Source organism: Syngnathus floridae, chromosome 11 (genome assembly GCF_059516105.1).
Source record: "Syngnathus floridae isolate MCC-2025c chromosome 11, RoL_Sflo_1.0, whole genome shotgun sequence".
Lineage (NCBI taxonomy): Eukaryota > Metazoa > Chordata > Actinopteri > Syngnathiformes > Syngnathidae > Syngnathus > Syngnathus floridae.
The window spans coordinates 6,417,466-6,437,785 of record NC_142423.1 but is presented as its reverse complement, the minus strand read 5'-3'; the positions used below and the strand labels follow the sequence as shown (position 1 = coordinate 6,437,785).

At 41.4% G+C, this 20,320-nt stretch overlaps 2 protein-coding genes across 3 annotated transcripts; one reads left to right on the top strand and one right to left on the bottom strand.

The window, feature by feature from the left end:
* Positions 1-11,669: 11,669 nt before the first annotated feature.
* LOC148390630 (sorting nexin-6) lies at positions 11,670-15,122 on the bottom strand. Of its 2 annotated transcripts, none has more exons than XM_088390325.1 (14): positions 14,831-15,122; positions 14,544-14,651; positions 14,175-14,282; positions 13,781-13,841; positions 13,540-13,664; positions 13,302-13,385; positions 13,159-13,233; positions 13,045-13,075; positions 12,799-12,886; positions 12,646-12,685; positions 12,465-12,551; positions 12,304-12,393; positions 12,072-12,137; positions 11,670-11,998 (listed from the first exon to the last, which is right to left on the bottom strand). In XM_088390325.1, the coding sequence occupies exons 1-14, from the start codon at positions 14,834-14,836 to the stop codon at positions 11,864-11,866; spliced, it is 1,104 nt and encodes a 367-aa protein (XP_088246451.1). In that variant the 5' UTR covers positions 14,837-15,122; the 3' UTR covers positions 11,670-11,863. The 2 variants fall into 2 exon arrangements, with proteins under 2 accessions (XP_088246451.1, XP_088246450.1); XM_088390324.1 differs by lacking the exon at positions 14,831-15,122 and adding an exon at positions 14,734-14,813.
* A 1,367-nt stretch (positions 15,123-16,489) lies between these two features.
* Positions 16,490-20,246, top strand: zc3h10 (zinc finger CCCH-type containing 10). The gene is made up of 3 exons (XM_088390321.1): positions 16,490-16,734; positions 17,367-18,707; positions 19,010-20,246. Exons 2-3 carry the CDS (start codon positions 17,460-17,462, stop codon positions 19,508-19,510), a joined length of 1,749 nt encoding a protein of 582 aa, XP_088246447.1. The 5' UTR covers positions 16,490-16,734; positions 17,367-17,459; the 3' UTR covers positions 19,511-20,246.
* The last annotated feature ends 74 nt before the right edge of the window (positions 20,247-20,320 follow it).

Here is a 20,320-nt window from a genome sequence, read left to right as displayed (position 1 = left end):
ATCTTTTTGAATTTATTTTAGTTAAGCACTGCTTTATATTGAAAAAGTAACTTCTTGCATGCAGGCGCCAAAGCCCTACTTATGTCATCATATAATTCATATGTACTGTACCTTATATTTTACGACTTTATTTCTCCCTCAAACTCATTTCGTCAGCAGTATGAGCAGAAACACCTACAAAATAATATTGCAGACCAACAGTGCACAAAAATACGTACTAAAGGGAACCCAACAGTCCTATCGTGTTCTGCCAATGGGTAACGGCGGCCCAGTCGGAGCAACTCCTATCTTTCTGCAACAGGAGTGCAGCTCAAAGTTGAGTAGCAGCCGGTCAAATCCTAATTTCCCACTATTAACCTGCGATGCAAAGGGTGCGGTTGCCACGGCAACGACTCTCCCTTCCAGGAAAGGCTCTGCAGCGTATCTTGCCTCTTTATTAGATCTCTGATCACACAGCTCCTGCCATATGGCCATCTGGGAAAAGGAGTTAGATCGAAATGCGTGTCCCCTGGTTTACCTCTCACACGGCCTCTCATCATTTTGCAGCTTGACACTCGCTTGACGCAAAGACAATCGGTGTCGTTTTCCTCGTCGGGCCTCATGAGCTGAGGCGGGAGGGGATGAATATCGCCGGAACATGAATCACAAACACTCCTTTCATATAGTGAAAAAGAACACACTGTTAACTTTACATATAAAACCAACAAGCTCTCTTTCTTTGTCGATCTGATTAAGCTCCATCTTAATTGCCGTGGATCCAAACAGCTTCAGGCTGTTCTCGGATGCAACTACAGCAGATGCTTGCCCCTTGGAAAATGTAACACCATGTTGATAAAGTCGCTGGGATAGTGTCCCTGTTAACTCCCCGTACCCTCAAGCGGGCATTAAAACCATGCACTTGACAAATGTTGCAGATGTTGCTGCTGAAAGAGTCTCACCTTACCGGCTAATGAAATCCAAGCCGACAACACAACAGCTGCAACACAACACAACACAACAGCTGCAACACAACAAAACGCCCCAGTTGAGTTGAATCAGCATCTTCGCACATACTATTGAAGCTTATAAGCTTTGCCGACTTTGATTTTATTGCATGAGCTTGCAACATAGTTTGAAGCTGGTGTCTTTATTGTTCTCCTGTTAGCTTTTAGCCGTCTTCACGGGATTGATTTATTACATTCATGTACCCCATGTGTCGTTTTCAGCTAATCATAAGTCGTACATTGCATCTTGTGCTGCAGTGGAACTTAATCACTTTTTTTGTTGAAAAAATTTCCGTTGGTCCTCAGCTGTGTGTAAACTGTTTGTCATTAAAAAAACAAAATGGAGGCAAATGTCCACACCGGTTTTTGTGGGGCCTGAAAATCAGTTGGAGTGTCGACCGCCTCATGGGAGTTTGTTGTAATAGCCACAGAGGCGATGAGTTCCCGACTCCCGCTACGCATGTCACTTTATATTAGTCGAGCGTGCGCATTGGTGTGCTATCCCGCAACCAATCAGTCACTTAACAACATCACCAGACCCCTTTTTAATTAAAAAAAAAACCAAAGCAATTTCTCCCATCCTCTTGGGAGTTGACTTTCATTTTTACACTGACTTTATTAAATATAGTCCCTAATATTGTCCGTCTACAAAATAAAGACCCAATTCGAATAAAAGGTAAGACTTCATTCCAAGTCGGCCTTTCTAAAGTCAACTCACATGCTCTTGGTCCATCCATATTAAAGTGTGCATTAATATTTAATTGACAGGTTAAAACAGGAGTCAGCATTTTCTGAGATCTCTGAGGATGTGTACGATCAAGAGCAGGCATTTTTATAAACAGGGGGCGACCAATTAGTAGAGAGTGATACTATTTTCCTCAATTAATTGTGCCTTTGCCCTTTGTGATCATAATTGTATGGCTAATTATTCAATTTAAAAAAATTGTTTAAAAAGTAGACACTAAACAACCTTCGTTTTGATGTTAACAACTTTTGTGTATTTGCTTACATGGTTCGGGATATCCAAAAGCTACTGATATTTTGTTTTTTGCTGCTAAGATGCATTAATATGCAGGTGCTAATATATTATTAATATTCTATTCGACCCACCTGAGTTGGCAGGGAAGAGTTTAAGACCATGCAGTGGAGGACCTGGGCCTTAACAGACATTTAATACATGGATGATTAGTGGGGCAAATTTTGCTTCTCAGCTCTTTTTTGTGCTCAAAAGTGCAAAATCTCCCCCATCCTCCCTCCATCCGTGTTCACCCCTCCCTCTTGTACTGCCATGAACAAAGACAACTACTCTTTGTTGCCTCTGCCTGAGAATCACACTATCCATATCTTGCTTCTGTGGTGCTTTTGGCACAGAGATGTCAGAGCGGCCAAATCATAATCCAAAAGCTAATAATACTCTGTTTGGAGCATTAGCACCTTCTTCAGACATTTTTAATGGCGACTGAGTGTGTCAAGAGCTGGAGAGGCAGCTGTATTCACAAAAGCTCTTTGGCCAACATCTCTTGTTGAAAACACTTCTTTGTCCTTGACAGCACTTCCAAAAAGTGCTGCTCTTTTGCTGTTGGATTAGATGCTATTTACTCTTTTTTTTTTTTTTATTGCCAGGGTGTGAAATAAAAAGCCTGTGTTGGGAAGGACAGGTTGTGTTTTCCCTTTTGGGAAGCAGGTGAATAAAAGACATGCTGGAGTGTCAAGAACAAGTGAGGGAGAGGATTTGCATTAGGAGGAGAGTGATGGAATTTTCCTAGCCCAACCCGATTTTGTCCTTATATGGCAGGACTGATGTGCTGCAGGCTGCTGGAGTGTTTAGTAGTCTGCTCTCTGAGGGGTATTATTTGGGCGTGAGTGGGGGAGACGTGGGCTGGGTAACCTCCTTTAGTTTGTATTAAATATTCCTCAGCCTCTCTCAAAACACTGCTAGTCTTTGTGTTCTTTGTTGCAAATGTACTGTGTATGAAAATAGATAGTAGATGAAAATTGATTATAAATTTAGACGGCAGGCAAATAAATTCAGTGACTTGTGAATTTAAAAGAGGGAGCTTGCGTTTTTTTTTTTTTAAATCCAAATGTCTTAATGGGCAGCTGTTTTCATGTACGTGCTACTTCAGGACATATTTGCAGCTGCAAGACTTTTTTAGGGCGCTTCACTTTGTTAAGCAAATAAAAGTGCACATCAAAGTGACTCTGTGAGGCTGTGTTATTGCTCTTAGGAGCCTAATTAGTAAAAGTCATTTTAAGGAAATCAACAATACAAGAGTCAGACCATGCCATAAACAAAAATTATTTATTTATAAAATTTCCAAAGGCTTAAAATTTAATAATAATGATAAGCGGTAATTTAGTGTTCTTATTTCTTACATGATCAGATTAAGTTTTAACATGCTGGAAGTGATTACTGAGCATTCTTAAGCTCACTTATGTGGCTGCTGTTGTATGCCCTTGGCATGATGAAAATCATGTCAATCTTGAATTATCATCCACGTGACTTTTTTGATATTCCTCCAAAACCCAATGTTTACTCTCCCTTGCCACATTGTAAACATTTGTGATATTACTGAAGATTTCAACCTTGAAGATGATCTCCACTGTCCATCAATCTATTGATTCGCTCCAGTTCTAGTTTAGGAAGGACAAGTTGACTGAATGGCGGTCGGTCTGGTTCTCGCTTCCTCCCTTATTGTTTAACGGCCATTTTCTGGCTGAACTCTATTAATCTTAACAGCGATTACAGAATGCTTACATTAAGTAAAGATGTGCTCTCATCATCAATCTTCTGCTTCCTCCTTCTGGCGCCACTGCTAACAAAGCCCAAAACGGCCTCTTTAAAAACACTGATCCGGCTATATAGCTGCATCAGAGTCATAAAGAGAGAGTGGCTGAGGTATCAGTGACCAACCTCTGACTCTGCCATCCATGTTTGTTTCCTGTCGTCCCAGCGCTGTGGTTCCTGTCAGTCGTCACATCCTGACAAACACAGAGTTTAAAAATTAATCAGCTTCTCAGACATGTGGTGACATCCTCTCTGGGAGAGGTTTAGCAGATTCTGACGGCAGGTGTAAACCAGCTGTCTGACAGACACATTGTGTTCTTGTGATCAAACCTCAGCCATCTTGTTGCACTCTACGCAGTTTGTTTTGCTTTGTGAATTGTTTTGGGAATCAAATTAAGTTTCCTGGCAGAGAGACACAAGTCAGAAAGTCAAATATTCTCCTGCTCACTTCACGTTTAAGTATTACTGCAGTGGCCGTAAATTGAACCCGAGTGTATGCCTACCACTAAACTTCCAGCAATCCAAACATCACTGAGTAGAAAAACATGTCAGTGTAGAAAGCCTGCATACTGAAAAATTGATGTATTCTCTTTTTACTAATTGAAAGTTGACAGTCAGTGAAAGAATCGTTTCTGCATGGTTGATAATCGTGAGTGGAGTTTGTCATCATCCGCTAGCCCAATTTGGGATGATTCTTGAGTTGGTGTTGGTAAAGTGAAAAGGTCAATGAAAATCTTAGTGTCGCATCTGAGAGACATTGAGTTCACACCAAAGTCATAAACGTTTTTGATTAAACACCTCGGGCCATCGTCTGGGATATGTCTCTGGTTAAAATCGAAAAAAATCACGTCACTGGTATTCAACACCACAACTGCGTGTGGTGATTCTCCGGTATGATGGAAATGAGCCTGTGAGTTCAAGCATGCCTGTTGTTACCCAGTGGCTATGACTCCATTTGGTATTCAAATGGGTCAAACTGTAGTGATTTATTCATGCTCTGAGTCTTAAGTGCCACTCAGCTTGACAGGCAAGCTCTAAGCTTAGCCTCAACTGAACATAAATGTGATTTGCTTTAAATATAATCCATATGGCAAATACGTTTTAGTCACATACTCGAGGTGTCCTGTTCAGTGATGTTTTACTTCCTTTCCGATTAAAACACTAAAAACATTGTATTTTAGACATCAAAATGATTCTGAAAACAAAAAGTCTGTCATCTTGCAAGCTGCTCATTTTGCTTCCATCTGTTCTGACTCAGCTACATCAATGCGTAAAGAAAAGGTGTATTGTTCACTGAATTTGAGCGTGCGATAGAAAAGCACGAGATCAAAACAAATACACATCGCATTCCCTTGTGGGAGTTGAATATGATGGTAGAGGAGATTGCCGAATGTCAATGAGAGGTCGACATTGCTTTGATTTGTCGTGAAAGTCTGCGAAAAGTAACTTGCTGGTTTTTTTCTATTGCTGTTAGCTTTAACTATTGCTGTTATATTCTATCGGTATAAGAAATTCTGCCTGCAGTTTTACGCCACTAAAGTACATAAAATAAAACAATTACATATTCTCATCAAAGGGGGAATTTTTGTACAGCCGTTAAATGAAATTATAATAGATGGGACCATTATAGTGCAGCCTTCTATTTAATTATGTCAATAAAAAAAAAAAAAATTGATCAAATCATCATATTAAAATATATGATACATTCCATTACATTTTAAAATCTTTTATTTACATATTACAATCGTTCCTAATGAAAAATATTCCCCGGCAAAGCAATGACCCAGAATTGTTTTGTTGACAACACGACGACAGCTTGGCTCTGTGTCGGCAGCGAAGGCACATGGCCAAGTTATGTAATCTCTACAATTACAATCCAGAAACTCAATATTGTCCTGTAACTGCAGTCATTACATGCACGTGGTGATTGGGTTAGGTTAGCAAATAATAAATATGTCCTGAGTATAACAGATGATGGAGAGAACAAATATGATGAAATGATGAATAAGTTAACTTTGCTATATCTGTTCGCACCTGTCAATGGTGACTTAAAATGGGGGTTGACACTCCGTTTCAGGCCTGGGAAATCCACAGTAATTACACTAATACGGCACCCACTCAGCAGGCTCATTTGTTTGGGCTCCAAAAGAGTGGAGCAGATGGTCCCCCGGGCCCGGGCCACCTTCCATATTCATGAGATGAAGTTTGACCCTGTCAGCGCTGAAGGGCTGACCTCTAACATGGACTCTTTAGGGCATCAATAGAGTATGAAGGAGTGCAGTGGGAGAAGCATCGCAGCCGGCGACCCTGCCCCCGCTTGCATTGCACAGCTGAGCGACTGAAGGCATTTGGAGACGTGTGAACGCCAGAACAGACCCGATCCGAGTGAGGCTTTTCACAAGTTCCCAGGCTTCGGCGGGGCGTTGTCTCTGGATACAAACATCTGCCCCTATCAGTGTGTGGGACTTTGTGTGCCGAGACAAGAAGCATGGAATTGGCCTAATGATGTCACAACACTTCAACGGTGGCCGTGAACTTTGACCCCTGACCATTTTGTTTGAACTTGCTATCTGTTTAGTCCGGTTGTCTCCATTTAAAAATGTTCCTTGCAGACACAGCGTGCGAGCGACCAACGCTGCAGAGTCAATATCCCATTGATGTCTTTTCGTGGGGGGGGGGGGGCGGTGTGATCAATGCAGCCATTACACGGAATGGGAAGCCCGGGGTACATGGTGAGGAACACGAGGTAAATAGGTGTTAAACGATCCCACAGGTGTAGGAACAGGAAACGCCGCATTAGGCCCGTAATGGAGCATTGAGAGATGGCAGCTTTTTGCTGTTAGACGGCCACACTGGAAATGATGTAACTGTTGCTTCAAGAGGTTCCAATTATCAAAGGTCTGCTTGAATAGATGACCCTTGACCTCACGCAAAAACCAGCCTCAGTTTGCTGGCCATTTAACCGCCACGCCTCACTGAACTCGACTTTAATTTGTTTAATGTCATGGAAGCCATTAGTGGAAATGCATGCAGTTGTTTTGCTTGTTATTTATATTACCCTCGCAAACATTGTGATGTTGATGCATTCACTGGATTCATTTACAATGTGGCCACGACGTGTCGTCATTAAGCACCGAGGCGGCGGACGCTGTGCAAGGTTAGTTCAGCAGCAAACAGATGAAAAGCATCCAAACAGCTCGGTTTTTATTTTTTGAAAAGTATATATTCCGCTGCCTGTCAATCAAGGCGGGACTCGGTGGTTGTGATTGATTGCTCGAGCTCGGTGCCCCCACATGGTTGATGAAGCACACTCGTCATTATTCATCCCTCTCATCTATATTCATCAATTCATTCATATTCATCAGCGGTTACAGAGCACAGATTAGGGTGCTTGTACATTTCTGCACATCATCGGAGATGCCGAGGAGTAGAACTGGCATCCTCCATGCAATAAACTTGCACAATTTTGATAGGACAATACATCAATTTGGAGGATTTTTTATGTATGCAAACTCATAAACCATGCTGTCAGTGGTGTGAAACAATGCCCCCTCCCTTCTCTGCTCCTCCAAAAAATGGTGCATATCTAATATATATATATATATATATATATATAAAATATATAAAATATAATAAATATAAAAAAACATTTATAAAAATGACCCCATTTTTATTGTCAATGTCAAGTAATATTTAGCAATTTGTTTATTACTACTGTAACGCTGCATGGCATCATAAAAAGAACTGTAATATTTATTTGCAAAGCTCAATCAAGCAAAGTAATAAAGGCATCATTGAAAGATTATCTCTATGACAGCATCAATCAAAGTGGGAATTATCATCGCTATTGTTTGAGGATTTTAAAAGCACCAACATAGTGAAAATAATTGGATTTCTTTTGTTTGCACTCTTTTCTTTTCCAAGAATTTTTCTTTCAGCACACTGGTAGCTATTTAAGAACTATTGTCAAATAGTACATTCATTATGGCCTGAACAATAAACACTGGGAAGATTGTTAGAGGCAAAGAAAAATGTTACCGCTTGTTCAGCTTGTTTTGTATTATTGCATCATTACATTATTATTTTTTCCAACAGCAGCTGATAAACAACACAATCAGTAAGATGGCAGCTCTAACACCTTATCATCAAACCTTAATGGGAGTTAGCATATTTTATAGCTGACTGGGATTAATGAGACTTTCATTATCTCAAATTGAATTGTAGTCGCATATAACCAGGAGGCATTTTCAAAGCCATGCATAACTATCCACTTGCTAAATCGTTAGCTTGTGAACAAGACCATAAAGTAGAGGTGACATTCGTCATGAGAACCAGCAGTGGGCTTGGACATATTTTTCTGCAGCAGATGTTCAATCTCTGCTTGGGATAACATTCAGTCATGTTGGTTTAACTTTGTATAGCTACTGGCAATATTGAGGTTGGGCAGATGAGCTGTGACCACACCCACATCGGCGCAGCCCTCCCTCTGACAGATCCATCAGCTGTGTTCATCTGTGAAATTACCAAAATTGGGTCCGAGATTTGCCATGCATGGTCACCGGACAATCACACCGGTGTCCACGTGGAGAAAATAAATGACCACTTGCCCTCTGGGCTGATCCATACTGACCATTACATCATATGTCCCGCTACTGTGGTCAACAGTGTGATGGAAATATTGATGAATAATTGATTAGGCTTTTACCGGCCGCGTTTGTATTTGTGTGTGAAAACGTGCTGTGGAAATGCTATTTAGTTATTCATACTGTACGGCTTGACCAACATTTATTTCAAAAGTGGTTTCTTTGATATTCAAATTAGGCTTTTTGTCTGCGTTGTCAGTACATGGTCTGCTTTTGTGTAGATGTTCCAACATTGCTTCGCGTTGACAATGGCAGCAAAGTCATCAGCTCAGCATGTCAACCTGCTTCTGACATTATTCCCGCAAAGCTAATTAACTGTATCATAACATCATCTCCAACATATGAAAGGCAGCAGCGTTAGTGGGGAAGTATAAATATTTATGGATTCCATTCACTCGTGAACTGACAAATAGTGTGAATTTGCAAGTCTAATGCTTTGCAGTGCTGTAGAAAGAAAAAAAAGTGAAAACTGTATTAAAAATATTGGTTGGGAGTTTGGATCAGGTTTTGCAAAGCTCTGTTTGGGATGTGCCTTATGAAAGTGTAATAGCTGCAGGTGGTAGCAAATCTGCATTACATTATGTCCTCCTCCTCGCTCTCTCATCATATCTTGCTCCCCCCAAACTTTTAATGAGTCATAATCTGCGCATGGCAGTGATTAGATTTAATGAAGTGCCAACAACCTTGAGTTGACACAAGTCAGCTGCTCCGCACACACTCATCCATGACGGAGCTTCGAATCCAAGTGAATATAAGATTAAAACACTCATGCTTGCGTTTTCCTTTTTTGTATTTCATTTCAAACCCCGGCAAGACTGAATTGGGACGATGCAAAAAAAGTGCCAGCCTTTCATATTGCACTTTGCGTAGTCCACATTTGTTCTTTCAATTCCCATGAGCCTGAGCTCCTCCCGGATATCAAAGCCACTTGTGAAGACAGAACAGGAACGGCTAAGGGTGAATCCAGGTAGCAGGGACACGCAAAGAAGACAAAGCAAGTATCCCATACAGAGCAAATTAGCTGTCTATAGGCTCATCAAAATAGATTGGCCTGCTAGCATTAAATTTTCATGGAACTGCAGAAAGGCTACAAGACATGCAGATGAATTATCCAGAGTTGCTCTATTGCATATTCATGTTGAATACTGTTGATAAATCTTCCATTGTGCATTCACAGACTGACATCAATGAAATAGCAATCGGCTATATGTTCGCACAAGCCATTTTTACCTGTGCAAGTGGGCCTTTGTCAGAGCATGAGGGATGAACGGAGGCTGAGTGCTGCCTCTTTGTCTATAATGAGCTCTTTCAGCATATCGGCGCTAAGTGAATGTTTCAGCAAACTCAAACGCATGCGGCGTTGCCATCATGAGCTCTCCTCGTCCTTGTTCAGGGATCACGCTTGCTGCCATCACGCACGAGAACAAAAGCGAGTCACTTGGACTCAACGACACTGCCCTCAACTGGTTGAAATCTGCCTCGTGGGACTAAGTGATTATCTTGTGAGAATTACACCGTCCCCAGACACACAGTGTCGCCTCTATTGTCTGTCGCAAAAATCCAATCTTTCATTTTCTACTCTCAAAAATTGTTCGTATTTTTACTTAAATCTAACGCATAATTAGTAATCAATAACTTCATATGCGGAAAATGACTGTAATTCAATACTATAGAATTGGATGAAATTAGGCCGACTTTACATTTAATTGATTGAGTCACCTTGAAATAACATGAGGCAAACACATTTCTGACATCATCACAACGAACAAATAACACTCGTGTTTCTCACATCGCGACAGAAAAGGACCAGTTTTGTAATAATGTAAATTTTCTGTGGGCTGGATTAAAAAACAGAGATGGCCGTATGTGGCCCGGGAACCACACTTTGCCTACTGCTCATCTAAAGAGTAAAGTCAGGGGACTTTTTTTGCAACTTCCACAATATATATCACCACAAGCCTAATTACTGTACTCCAGGGCAACTGTTGGTACTTTTATTAGGTTCAAAAAGTGTTCTCGAGTAGTAAAAGTCAATGTTACAAAAGTAGTGCCTATGGGTATGACCTTGATAAGTTATTGCTCAAACATATTCAGCACACCTGGCACATTTAGTTTTACCAATTATGTGGAAAGAGTCCTACAAAATTCAGATTCACAAAAATTTTAGCAGATTTAACATTGAATGCAACTTAATGAAAACTGTACAAACCTTCAGGGGGGAATTGTAATTTAGTGACCAATAAATTGAAAGGAGATGTGAGTTGAGTTGCTCCTTCTACATGAAACAGCAATAAAGGAATGATAGTTTGCTGAGTCAGGGGCAAGTGTCGTTTAATGTGTCATTGCCTGCAGGGAGGACATGCTAGATTACTGTGGAGGATTTCCCCTTCCCAAGTTATTAAACACTAAATTGTAGTACAATGGACATTTGAAAAATATAATATATATAATAAATAGCAGTAAAAAATAATTATAACATTTTGTTTGTCTTTTAAATGTCACTTGATTTTTTTAACCCCAATTTTAATCACTTATTGTGAGTTTGTTGTGTTATGCCAAATTCTATGGCTGAGCTCAACAGCGCCTCTGCTGGTTGTGGCCACGTACTGCACTCCATTTTGCCTTAACGGCATCAACGCACAATTTATCAACAATCTCCTCTGCGCTCCTGTGATGTTAACAATACATTTGTTGATTACTTAGCCTTAGATCCCTAAGCGGAACCACTTTGACATATTCTATCAGCATTGCAAACATCTTGTATAAAAGGTATGGTGAACAAGGAAAAAAAAACACTCTGGGAGTCAGATGATAATTCTTTATCTCCAGCTTCACTGTCATACGAGCAGAGTTTCCTCTCTGCCCTCTCTTCTCATGATAGGAGCCATCTATCTTGCTCACACTTGCTCCCACAAATGGACCACTACTCTACCTAATTCACCCAATGGAGAAATTACAGACCCAGAACGGATAAGATGGAGCAGGCGGCGGTTCTGAGGCATGGACTTGCAAACTTGAATGTCTTATGAGCAAAAGCGTGTCTTACTTTGAGCTTTCAAAGGAAACTGGAGGATTTGCAACAAATTTGAGATGTATCATTCACACATAAGTGGATAGAAAAGTGAGAGGGGAAGAAGAGTTCATTGCTGCAATGTTCTTTTACATTTCTCAACTTTTCCAGACTTTCCCAGTTTTCTTTAGAATGTGGTGATTTGGGCTTGACACCTCCAGATCTGAAGAAGTAACACATCAAAGTTTTAGGAGCTTCAATTTGTCACAGTTTATTTTGAGTCATCACAACATCAAACATGAACGTAGTGTATAAAACGGATAGCTAATCATTATTCTACGTAGTTCTGAATTTGTCTCAAACGTCTATCGCTGTTTTCACTAAATGCAACTTAGTGACGTTATGTTCTAACATACAGAAAGTCAATATGTGGGGGGGGTCACATGGCTCTGAAGGCCTGGAGATGTTGGTCGTACTGCTCAGCGATTTCCCGTGCAGTGCGTAGCTGTTTTTCGCACCACTTCACCAGAGCCTGTTGCAACATCTTCACACGGGCATCCTCAAAGTGTTCAATCTGTAAAACAACATCACTCAATTTTCATTAACGTAAGTTCTGATACGTAACAGGTCAAATTTAGGTGACTTACCTCTTGTTTTGCCACTTTACAAACGTGATTAAACTCGGTCTCCACTGTTTTCTTCACCTCCTCCAACTGATGAACATGAAGAGTGAGTCGTAAATACGCAGCTGCACATTTAGCATAAACAGCCTATATGTCCGTTTAAAAAGACATTTTAAAGAATTTCACCCTTTAGTACAAATGCTCTACTGACACCTGCTGGCCAAAAGCTGTCATTGTTCTATATTAATGCACTCACAGCAGCCTTCTTGACCGGTTTGGCCTTCTCAGCATTCTTTAGGGCAGTTTCCAACTCCACTAGCTTACAGGTCCTTCTGAAAAGCATCTCCTAGAATCAACAAAGCAGTGCAACTTATTAAGATAAAATAAAAAATTGGTAATTTTAAAAACTTGACAGACTTTTTCTGCTTCCTGATAGCGTGACTGCAAATCCAGGCCAAGTCCGAGAGTGCTCACATCATTTTCAGCAACACTTGCCATGCTATTCTGCATGTTTTAAAAAAGAAAAAAAATCAAAACGTTAAAATAATAATAATGCGTTATGATGATTTTTTTTTTAATCTGGAAAAGTACAATTTACCTTCATTGACTCAAAGACATCTGATAATTTTACACAAATCCTGTAAAATGAAAAGCACCAAATGAGTCCAATTTTGTTTTTTTAAACCAAACTTATGAATACAAAGTTCCACTTCATGTCCATATGACAGTCTTGAGACTTGTACAGACATACTTAGTAAAAGCTGCTTTGTCAGGATCATCATCCGATTCCACACACAGATGCAGGGCAGTTGCAAAGTGCCCACAGGCCACTGCTATTTCTGTACAAACACACGAGGGTATCAAGTGTGAAAACTACTTTCAGGATGAATTACACAATAATCATATTGTCAATAGAATATCCTTAACCTTTAAGTTATTGTCAATTTAATGACATAAATTACAGTTATCTTTTACTTTATGTGTGGTGTGATCTTACTTTGCTCAGTTTGCACCAGATCCAGGAATTTCTGTCAGGAAAAAAAACAAATGAAAAATGGATATATAATGTGTGTAGATGTTGAGTGTCAGGCAAGCGAGGAGTGCTACTCACATCCACCGTGTTTTTGATGCAGCCTGTTAGAGAAAGATTGACGTCCCGTTTAGTTTGAAAGAATTCGTCAACATCCTGCAAAGGCAATCACATTTAGAGAATCACACAGTATGAGATTTCCATAAAGAGTCCAAAATAAGAACCTTGTGGCCTTCTTTTCTCATTTCTTCCACAGCTTGACTCAAGCGATTGAAAATGTTTCTCCTGGCTTTCTGTCGACCAGGCGGCTTGTACATATAGAAACAGAATTAAATGGATTTTGTATTCAAATCATGGAACACCAATAATGGCCCGAATACATTATTTGTATTTATGCTGCTTGCATTGTTCAAGAGGTCAAAGATGTGTTTGTTTGTTAACGTCTACAGATGAAGAACTCACATCAGAGCTGGTGAGGAAGATCTCCAAAGCTTTGTTTTTTCTGAGTAGGTTGTGTGTTGCCACCTGGTGGAGGAAATTCTCCAGTGCTGCACAATATGGCTTAAACTCTTCCAAACCAAGGAAACCTGGAAGAAAAGTCCCTTGTTTCAAAGCATTGTACTTAAAACCAGACTCATGAGGACCAGCAATGATAGGACGATTTTAGCGTTTTCTTTTTTTTTTTTTTTTTTTTTTTGCTCACCAAGCTGTCTGGTGGCCTTTGGTGTTGTGTTCATCTGAGCCTTTGCAGGAAGAGGAGGAAACTTGGTAGGGAAAATAGGAAAACGCTTTTACAATGACTCATTGTTTCCAAAGACAATGTTGGTTTAAACATTTCATAGAAATGACAAATGCATATGGCAAATACAAAATGCACAGTTTGTACTTCGGTGATACATCAAGAACATAAGCCCCTTTAATCAAAACAGTGTCAATTTCCAAGAGGTGTTGCACAAATAAAATATATTTGATATGTTTCTGCTTCATTGACATGATCTTGATTATATTTCTAGCCGAGGCCTTTTAGCCATCCTGTCCCGCTCTACATTTAAATATTTCCTAAAGAGTCTGGAAATCACAAAAAGGGTAACACTCACTATGACTCCCTGTATCCCAGGCACATCCTCCTGGTTGAACAGGTTCTGCTGTAGCCATTCAAAGTCCTCATAGGTCCGGTCCACATGGTACTCCCCAGTCCCGGACAGCTAACGCCAACAGGAGAGACCAGAGAGTTGTGTTTTATGACACCCAGTCATCTGATTTGATATACATTTGTTATTGTAGTTGTAGCTTGTGGTTAGCAGCGCATGACCACATTGAAATGTGCTGAGCTAGCACAACTTCATTTGGTTGTTGGTTACTTATTCATCAACACTTCTGAGGTTTTTGTTTCAGAGAGTGTCTTTGGAAGAAGTTGCTTCACATTCTATAGTTTCTTTTGCACAAATAGATGTCATTTTTCTTACTTTTTGAGAGATGATGAGAAAGGTAAGTGCGTCTCCATCTTGTAGAACCTCTGCAACTTTAATGCTATGTCCATGAACACTCAAAGGTGCCGCTTCTTTCACGTCTTCCTGTAAAATAAAAAATGTGTTAAGCTGTGGGTCAAGATCTCCAGAGTAAATGGATATATTTTAGAATTGCATTTGACATTACAAAAAAGCTCATTTCAGCTCCATGGACGCCTGCAAGTGTGCAAATGACAGTCACATGACTCTCACTGTTGTCATAAAGAATATTTTCAGTAACTTACCATCATCGCCAGCAAATGTGTTCAGATTGCTTTGTTTCTGTGCTACAAAGAATGTGAATAAGTCCTTTTTTGTTCAGGGCAAAATGTGCATTCAAGCTCTGAAGGTCTTCTGTCAGCTGGCTGCAATGAGCCCGAGCTGCAACTGCTGAGAAGGCACAGGATATCCTATGGGTCAAAGTGCACGTTGCCTTGATGAGAAATGGAGGACAACTGTGTTAAATCTAAAGTGCTGGCCGTTGGGGAAAAGGAGTAAATGGTGTGTTAGTCAGTAACTCGGACCTATTTTGACACACCCTCATGGGAGAAGGGAGCATGACAGTCCAATCAGTGACCAATAAAAAAGGGTTGAATTTACAAGATAGCCAATAAAAAAGCAGTACAGATAGCTACTGAGATAATTAAAAAAAAAAAACTCATCTCAAAGTATCATAATTTTTCTCCCAAACAGGTCTGTCAAAACTAATAACCATATCCTCATTCTCTCCATCATGAAAGATGTTCCAGCAGAAGGAGATTTAAAATATATATATTTTCCCTTTTGAAATACCTTTCACTATTATTTGACTCAATCTCTAGGGAATAGGAAAAAAATAATTTGTGTCACAGAAAGTATTTTAATGTCTATAAAGCATTTTAACATTTTTATGGCGCATCGGTTTTTTATTATTATTATTTTATCGGATTATTGGTGCTTCGCTTCCCTCCCTGAAGGACATTTACACCTCCCATCTCGCCCGCAAGGCAACCTCGATTGCCAGAGATGTGAGTCACCCGGCTCACTCCTTGTTTGACCTTCTGCCCTCTGGGAGGAGGTACAGGAGCCTGCGCTCCCGGACCACCAGACTCGCCAACAGCTTCTTTCTCCAGGCTGTTAGGGCCCTGAACTCGCTACCCCCTTCTGCGTAGCGTGCGGCACTGTTGCGCTATTTTCGGGAATGTCTGCTGTACGCGTTTTTACGCTCTTAATTAATTATTTATTTATTTATTGTTGTGTTATTTATTCATTGTTTATTCAGCACGCTTTTGTTATACTTGTTTACTGTTTGTCTGTTGTGAGCCATGTCTTGTCACCGTGGGATAGGGGGGAACGAAATTTCGGTTTCTTTGTGTGTCTTTGGCATGTGGAGAAATTGACAATAAAGCTGACTTTGACTTTGACTTTGACTTTTCATACCAGGGTTGTCTATTTCTCTTAAATAGTAGGGCTGTTGATTTATTCTCTTTATCCAAACACTTATTTTCCCATGTTAGCTCAACTATCAACCATGAGTGCAAATTATTTAGCATTTTTTCAACCATCTCGGAATGTCTCTTCTGCAGCGGCGCCCGTATTTTTTTTTTTTTTTTTTATCATCAGGGTGGTGCCCAACGATAAGTCTGCGGAAACTTTTTTTTTTTTTTTTTTATCTGGCCCTCACTTGCTCTTGGCTGCACGTCCAATATTTTGTAGTATTTTTTTTTTTTTTTGTATGTGCGGTGGCTGCAAACAGCAGGAGCACGTATGCTTGTGCAAGCATGTTTACATGACAACGTTTTCTTATGCTTTACAAACGAACAACTACGTGACTTCGACTGTGCACTACCAACGTGTGCCTCGGCGTTATTCGAAACCTCAGAGGTTTTTTGGTAAACACATAACCCAGGAAAAACTTATTTGAGAACAGTTCGTCATCCGTGCCGCTAGGAGGTAGAAATGTACGGTGATTGCGGACGCCGAAGAAGAGCTTTCTTTTCGGTGGTGAAAGAACCCGTAAGGGAAACGGAAAACAAAACAGCACGTAGGCCTCAAATGAATTCAAACACCTACGTGGTCATCTCAAAGTAAAATCATCGTTACTGGTTCGGCGTGTACCACAGTTGCGTGTTTCGCCGTCGTGCTTTGATATTCTGCTCGTATCTATTAGGTAAGGTGGCATTTGTAGTACTTAGCGAGTTAGCAGCTAGCCGTAGCCAGCTAAGGTTAGCTAGCACGATCTTAAGAACGGACGTCGAATGTTCGACGAGATGAATTCAATAATTATATGCTTGCTAGATTATATTTCACTATGAATTTAACTTGTTCGAACGTTTGATAACCCTAATTGATATCCATGAACCTTGTTGATTTGTTTGCGTCACGTTTTTTTTTTGTTAGTTTAAGACGTCATACTTGTTTCGTCGTGATCTTTTTTGTCCGCTCCGCGGCCGGTTATAATAGTAGTAAAAAAAGCACATGTTATTGTTTTAGCTCCATGTAAAATGCCTCGTAGAGACTTTTAAATACTGCTCGAAGCAGTGTTTTCAACTAATGATCCAATTCGTGTTATGCCATCTCAAGATTAACATTTTACTTTGACATCTGCTAGTCAGAAGCTGAGTTGCACATTGTTCATAGAGTAAATGTTTGGCTACAGCTCATGGCAGCATTTCCAGCTTCTTACCTTATGTATATGAAAAGTACCAGAATATTTTGGGGCACATCTAACATTTGTGTAGGGCTAGATATTGAATTTTATTGTCAATTTCAGTTCTCAGTTCCACAATGTCTGTTTTGCAGGTCTTCAATCCGTGACTGAATTCTCTGCAGATATAGTTACCACGAAGTGCACACTAATGAGTGCCGTATTCTCCTCGTGCTGGGCCCAGCGCCATGCCTGATCGAGACAGCTCCTACCTGTCAGGTGGCGGTGGGAGTGGTAGCAATCTAAGTGAAGAGGGAGGATCGAGCTCTGCTTGCGCTACAGATTGCAGAGTAGGTTCAGAAGGGGGTGTTGGAAGCATGGACGGGGGAGGCTCACTAGGCAATGGCATTAGTTTTGGCCTTGGGGGAGGTGCAATGTTAAACTCTGGATTAATGCTAGACGGGGTGTGCAGGGATTTTATTCGTAATGTTTGTAAGAGAGGGAAGCGTTGTCGCTTTAAGCATCCCGATTTTAATGAGGTGCCAGACTTAGGGGTGCAAAAGAATGAATTCATTTTTTGCCACGATTACCAGAATAAAGAATGCTTGCGCATCAACTGTCGCTTTGTACACGGCACGAAAGAAGATGAGGAATATTACAAGAAAAATGGCGAGTTGCCACTTGCGCTGAGAGCAAAAGTTGCAGCACGACTTGGCCTCTCACCCACAGATCTGCCGCATAGTAGAGGGGAGGTCCCAATCTGCAGAGACTTTTTGAAAGGGGAGTGCCAAAGGGGCAGTAAGTGTAAATTTCGTCATGTCCAAAAAGACTATGAATATGATCTCACTGGGCTTGGCGTGAGTGGTTTGCTTGGGGCTGCTGCGAGTGTAATGGTATCTGCAGGAAGTGGCATCGGTGCAGCCGGAGCGAGCGGAGGAGCCAGTGTGGGGATTCCGGGGCTTGTGGGAGGTGTGGCTGGAAATAATATTCTAGGGGTGGCCTGCCCTGGCATGAGTGCTTGCAGAGATGCAAGTGTCGCAGGAGTAGGAGTCAGCGCCGGAGTGGCGGGCGTCAGTGCGACAGTAGCGGGCGTCAGTGCGGGAGTAGCGGGCGTCAGTGCGGGTGTAGGTACCGTCAGTGCGGGAGTAGGGCCCGTCAGTGCGGCAGCAGTGAGTGTCAGTGCGCCAGTAGTGAGCGTCAGTGCGCCAGCAGGCCCGTCTGGACAGAGGCGTTTCGACAGGACCCCGATGTCGGTCTACGAGCCCGTAGTTGAGAGCGGGGTCTTTGACTCGGCTAGCCTGGACAGCTCGCTTGAACAGACCGCACTCCAGATCAAGAGGCGCCGCTTGGAAAGCTTGCGACTGGCAGACAGCAGCGTCGGTGGCCACTATGACCTCGGCGTCCAGGCTACCTTGCCCACACGCCCGGTGGAGTACAGGTTGTTGGAGGAGGAAAACAACCTGCTGAGGAAGAGAGTGGAAGAGTTGAAGAAACAGGTCAGAACGAGAACACGTTTGAGATCACCGTCGAAAAATTGTTTTTAAGTAGGACATCAAGTAGTTCCTACCAAATTGAATTGGAACTGCAACAAAGAAAATGCAAGCTAAAATTCAGTACAAAACAGATCAGAACAAATTGGTAAGAAATGTATTTTTATAATTAAGTCAGTCCCCTGAAAGTTTATAATAAATACATCAAGTCTACCACTACATTGCAATGTAGAATTGAATTTGATGACTTGTTGAGCGTTAACAAGCGTTAACAAGAACTACAACCTGGCTTCTGTTCCTTCCCCCAGGTTGCCAACCTCATTTCTACCAATGAAGTTCTCTTGGAGCAGAACGCCCAATTCCGCGGTCAGGCAACAGTGATGACAGCCGCCCAGACTGAGCAGACCCTGGTACCTCCGGTGGGTGCGGTCAGCTCGTACAACCACGGCATCGCCCAGACTCACACCACGCTGAGCAGCACCGGGCTGCAGCCTCGACCCGTCACCCAGCAAGATCTGGTGGCGTCCACCGGCGCTCCCGCGGCGCCCCCTAACAACGCGGCGCCACCCCCTCATCTGAACCCCGAAATTACGCCGCTGTCGGCCGCTCTGGCGCAGACCATCGCTCAGGGGATGGCGCCTCCAGTTTCTATGGCACCGGTGGCGGTGTCCGTGGCTCCGGTGGCCGTGTCTATGTCCATGACGCAGCCTTTGCCGGGCATCACCATGAGCCACGCCACGACACCCATGGTGTCGTATCCCATTGCCAGTCAGAGCATGAGGATCACCACTCTGCCTCATATTACCTGATAAGTGGTAATGAAGCGACCCTCAAGCCAAAACAGATCTTCAAACCGACTGTTTTACGGCTACATTGACAAAAAAAATTATGTAACAATACATGGATACAAGTTTCAAATTGTTCTATTACGAGAATAAAGTTCAACTAATACGAGAAGAACTAAATTGGCTCATCTCTTGATTGTTCAGTCTGATCTGACAGAAAATGTTTAAGAGCTACTCATGATTGATGAATATGTACAGTAGTCAACTATGCTGGCTGCTGGTTTCAGACTTGCAGAGTCATTTTGAGAGTCCCCAGTTAGAGTTACATGGAGTTGATTTTTTTTTTTGTAAAACATCTTTATTCTTCTTGTGGTAATGACTTTATTCTCGTATTATAAAAACGTTTTTCTTATAATTCTGCTATTTACATTTCCCTTTATTGTCTACTGATTGCATTTAATCCGATTGCGGATCAAGTTAAACCTATGTTTCCCTCTAGAGATCAGTAAAGAAACATTTGGCCCTTGACTTTTAGCTAATGACGCAACGGACGTTTTTTTTCCCCTTGATTATTGTAAACACAAAAAAATGTTAAAATGCTAAAAACTGATCATCGCATTTTTGTTTACACTTGCACTAGACTAGTTGTGGATTAGTTGATCAACACCTAAACTCTGCACGACAATTCAAAAGCAAGTAGTGTGGTTTGTCTGAAGTCATGCGCACACAAAATAAACACGATGTGATAACCAGGAGCAAAGCTTTCTTCAACATCTCTTTGACTTAAAAGGGTGGAGTCACGTTGTCTAAACTTGCTTTAATACTTTCGACTTT

Coding starts and splice junctions, on each gene's coding strand:
- LOC148390630 (XM_088390324.1), bottom strand. Junction 13,386..13,539: donor TCTTCCTCACCAGCTCTGAT/GTGAGTTCTTCA, acceptor TATATGTACAAG/CCGCCTGGTCGACAGAAAGC. Junction 13,076..13,158: donor GCATCAAAAACACGGTGGAT/GTGAGTAGCACT, acceptor TTTTCCTGACAG/AAATTCCTGGATCTGGTGCA.
- zc3h10 (XM_088390321.1), top strand. CDS start 17,460: ATGCCTGATCGAGACAGCTCCTACCTGTCAGGTGGCGGTGGGAGTGGT. Junction 18,708..19,009: donor TGGAAGAGTTGAAGAAACAG/GTCAGAACGAGA, acceptor TCCTTCCCCCAG/GTTGCCAACCTCATTTCTAC.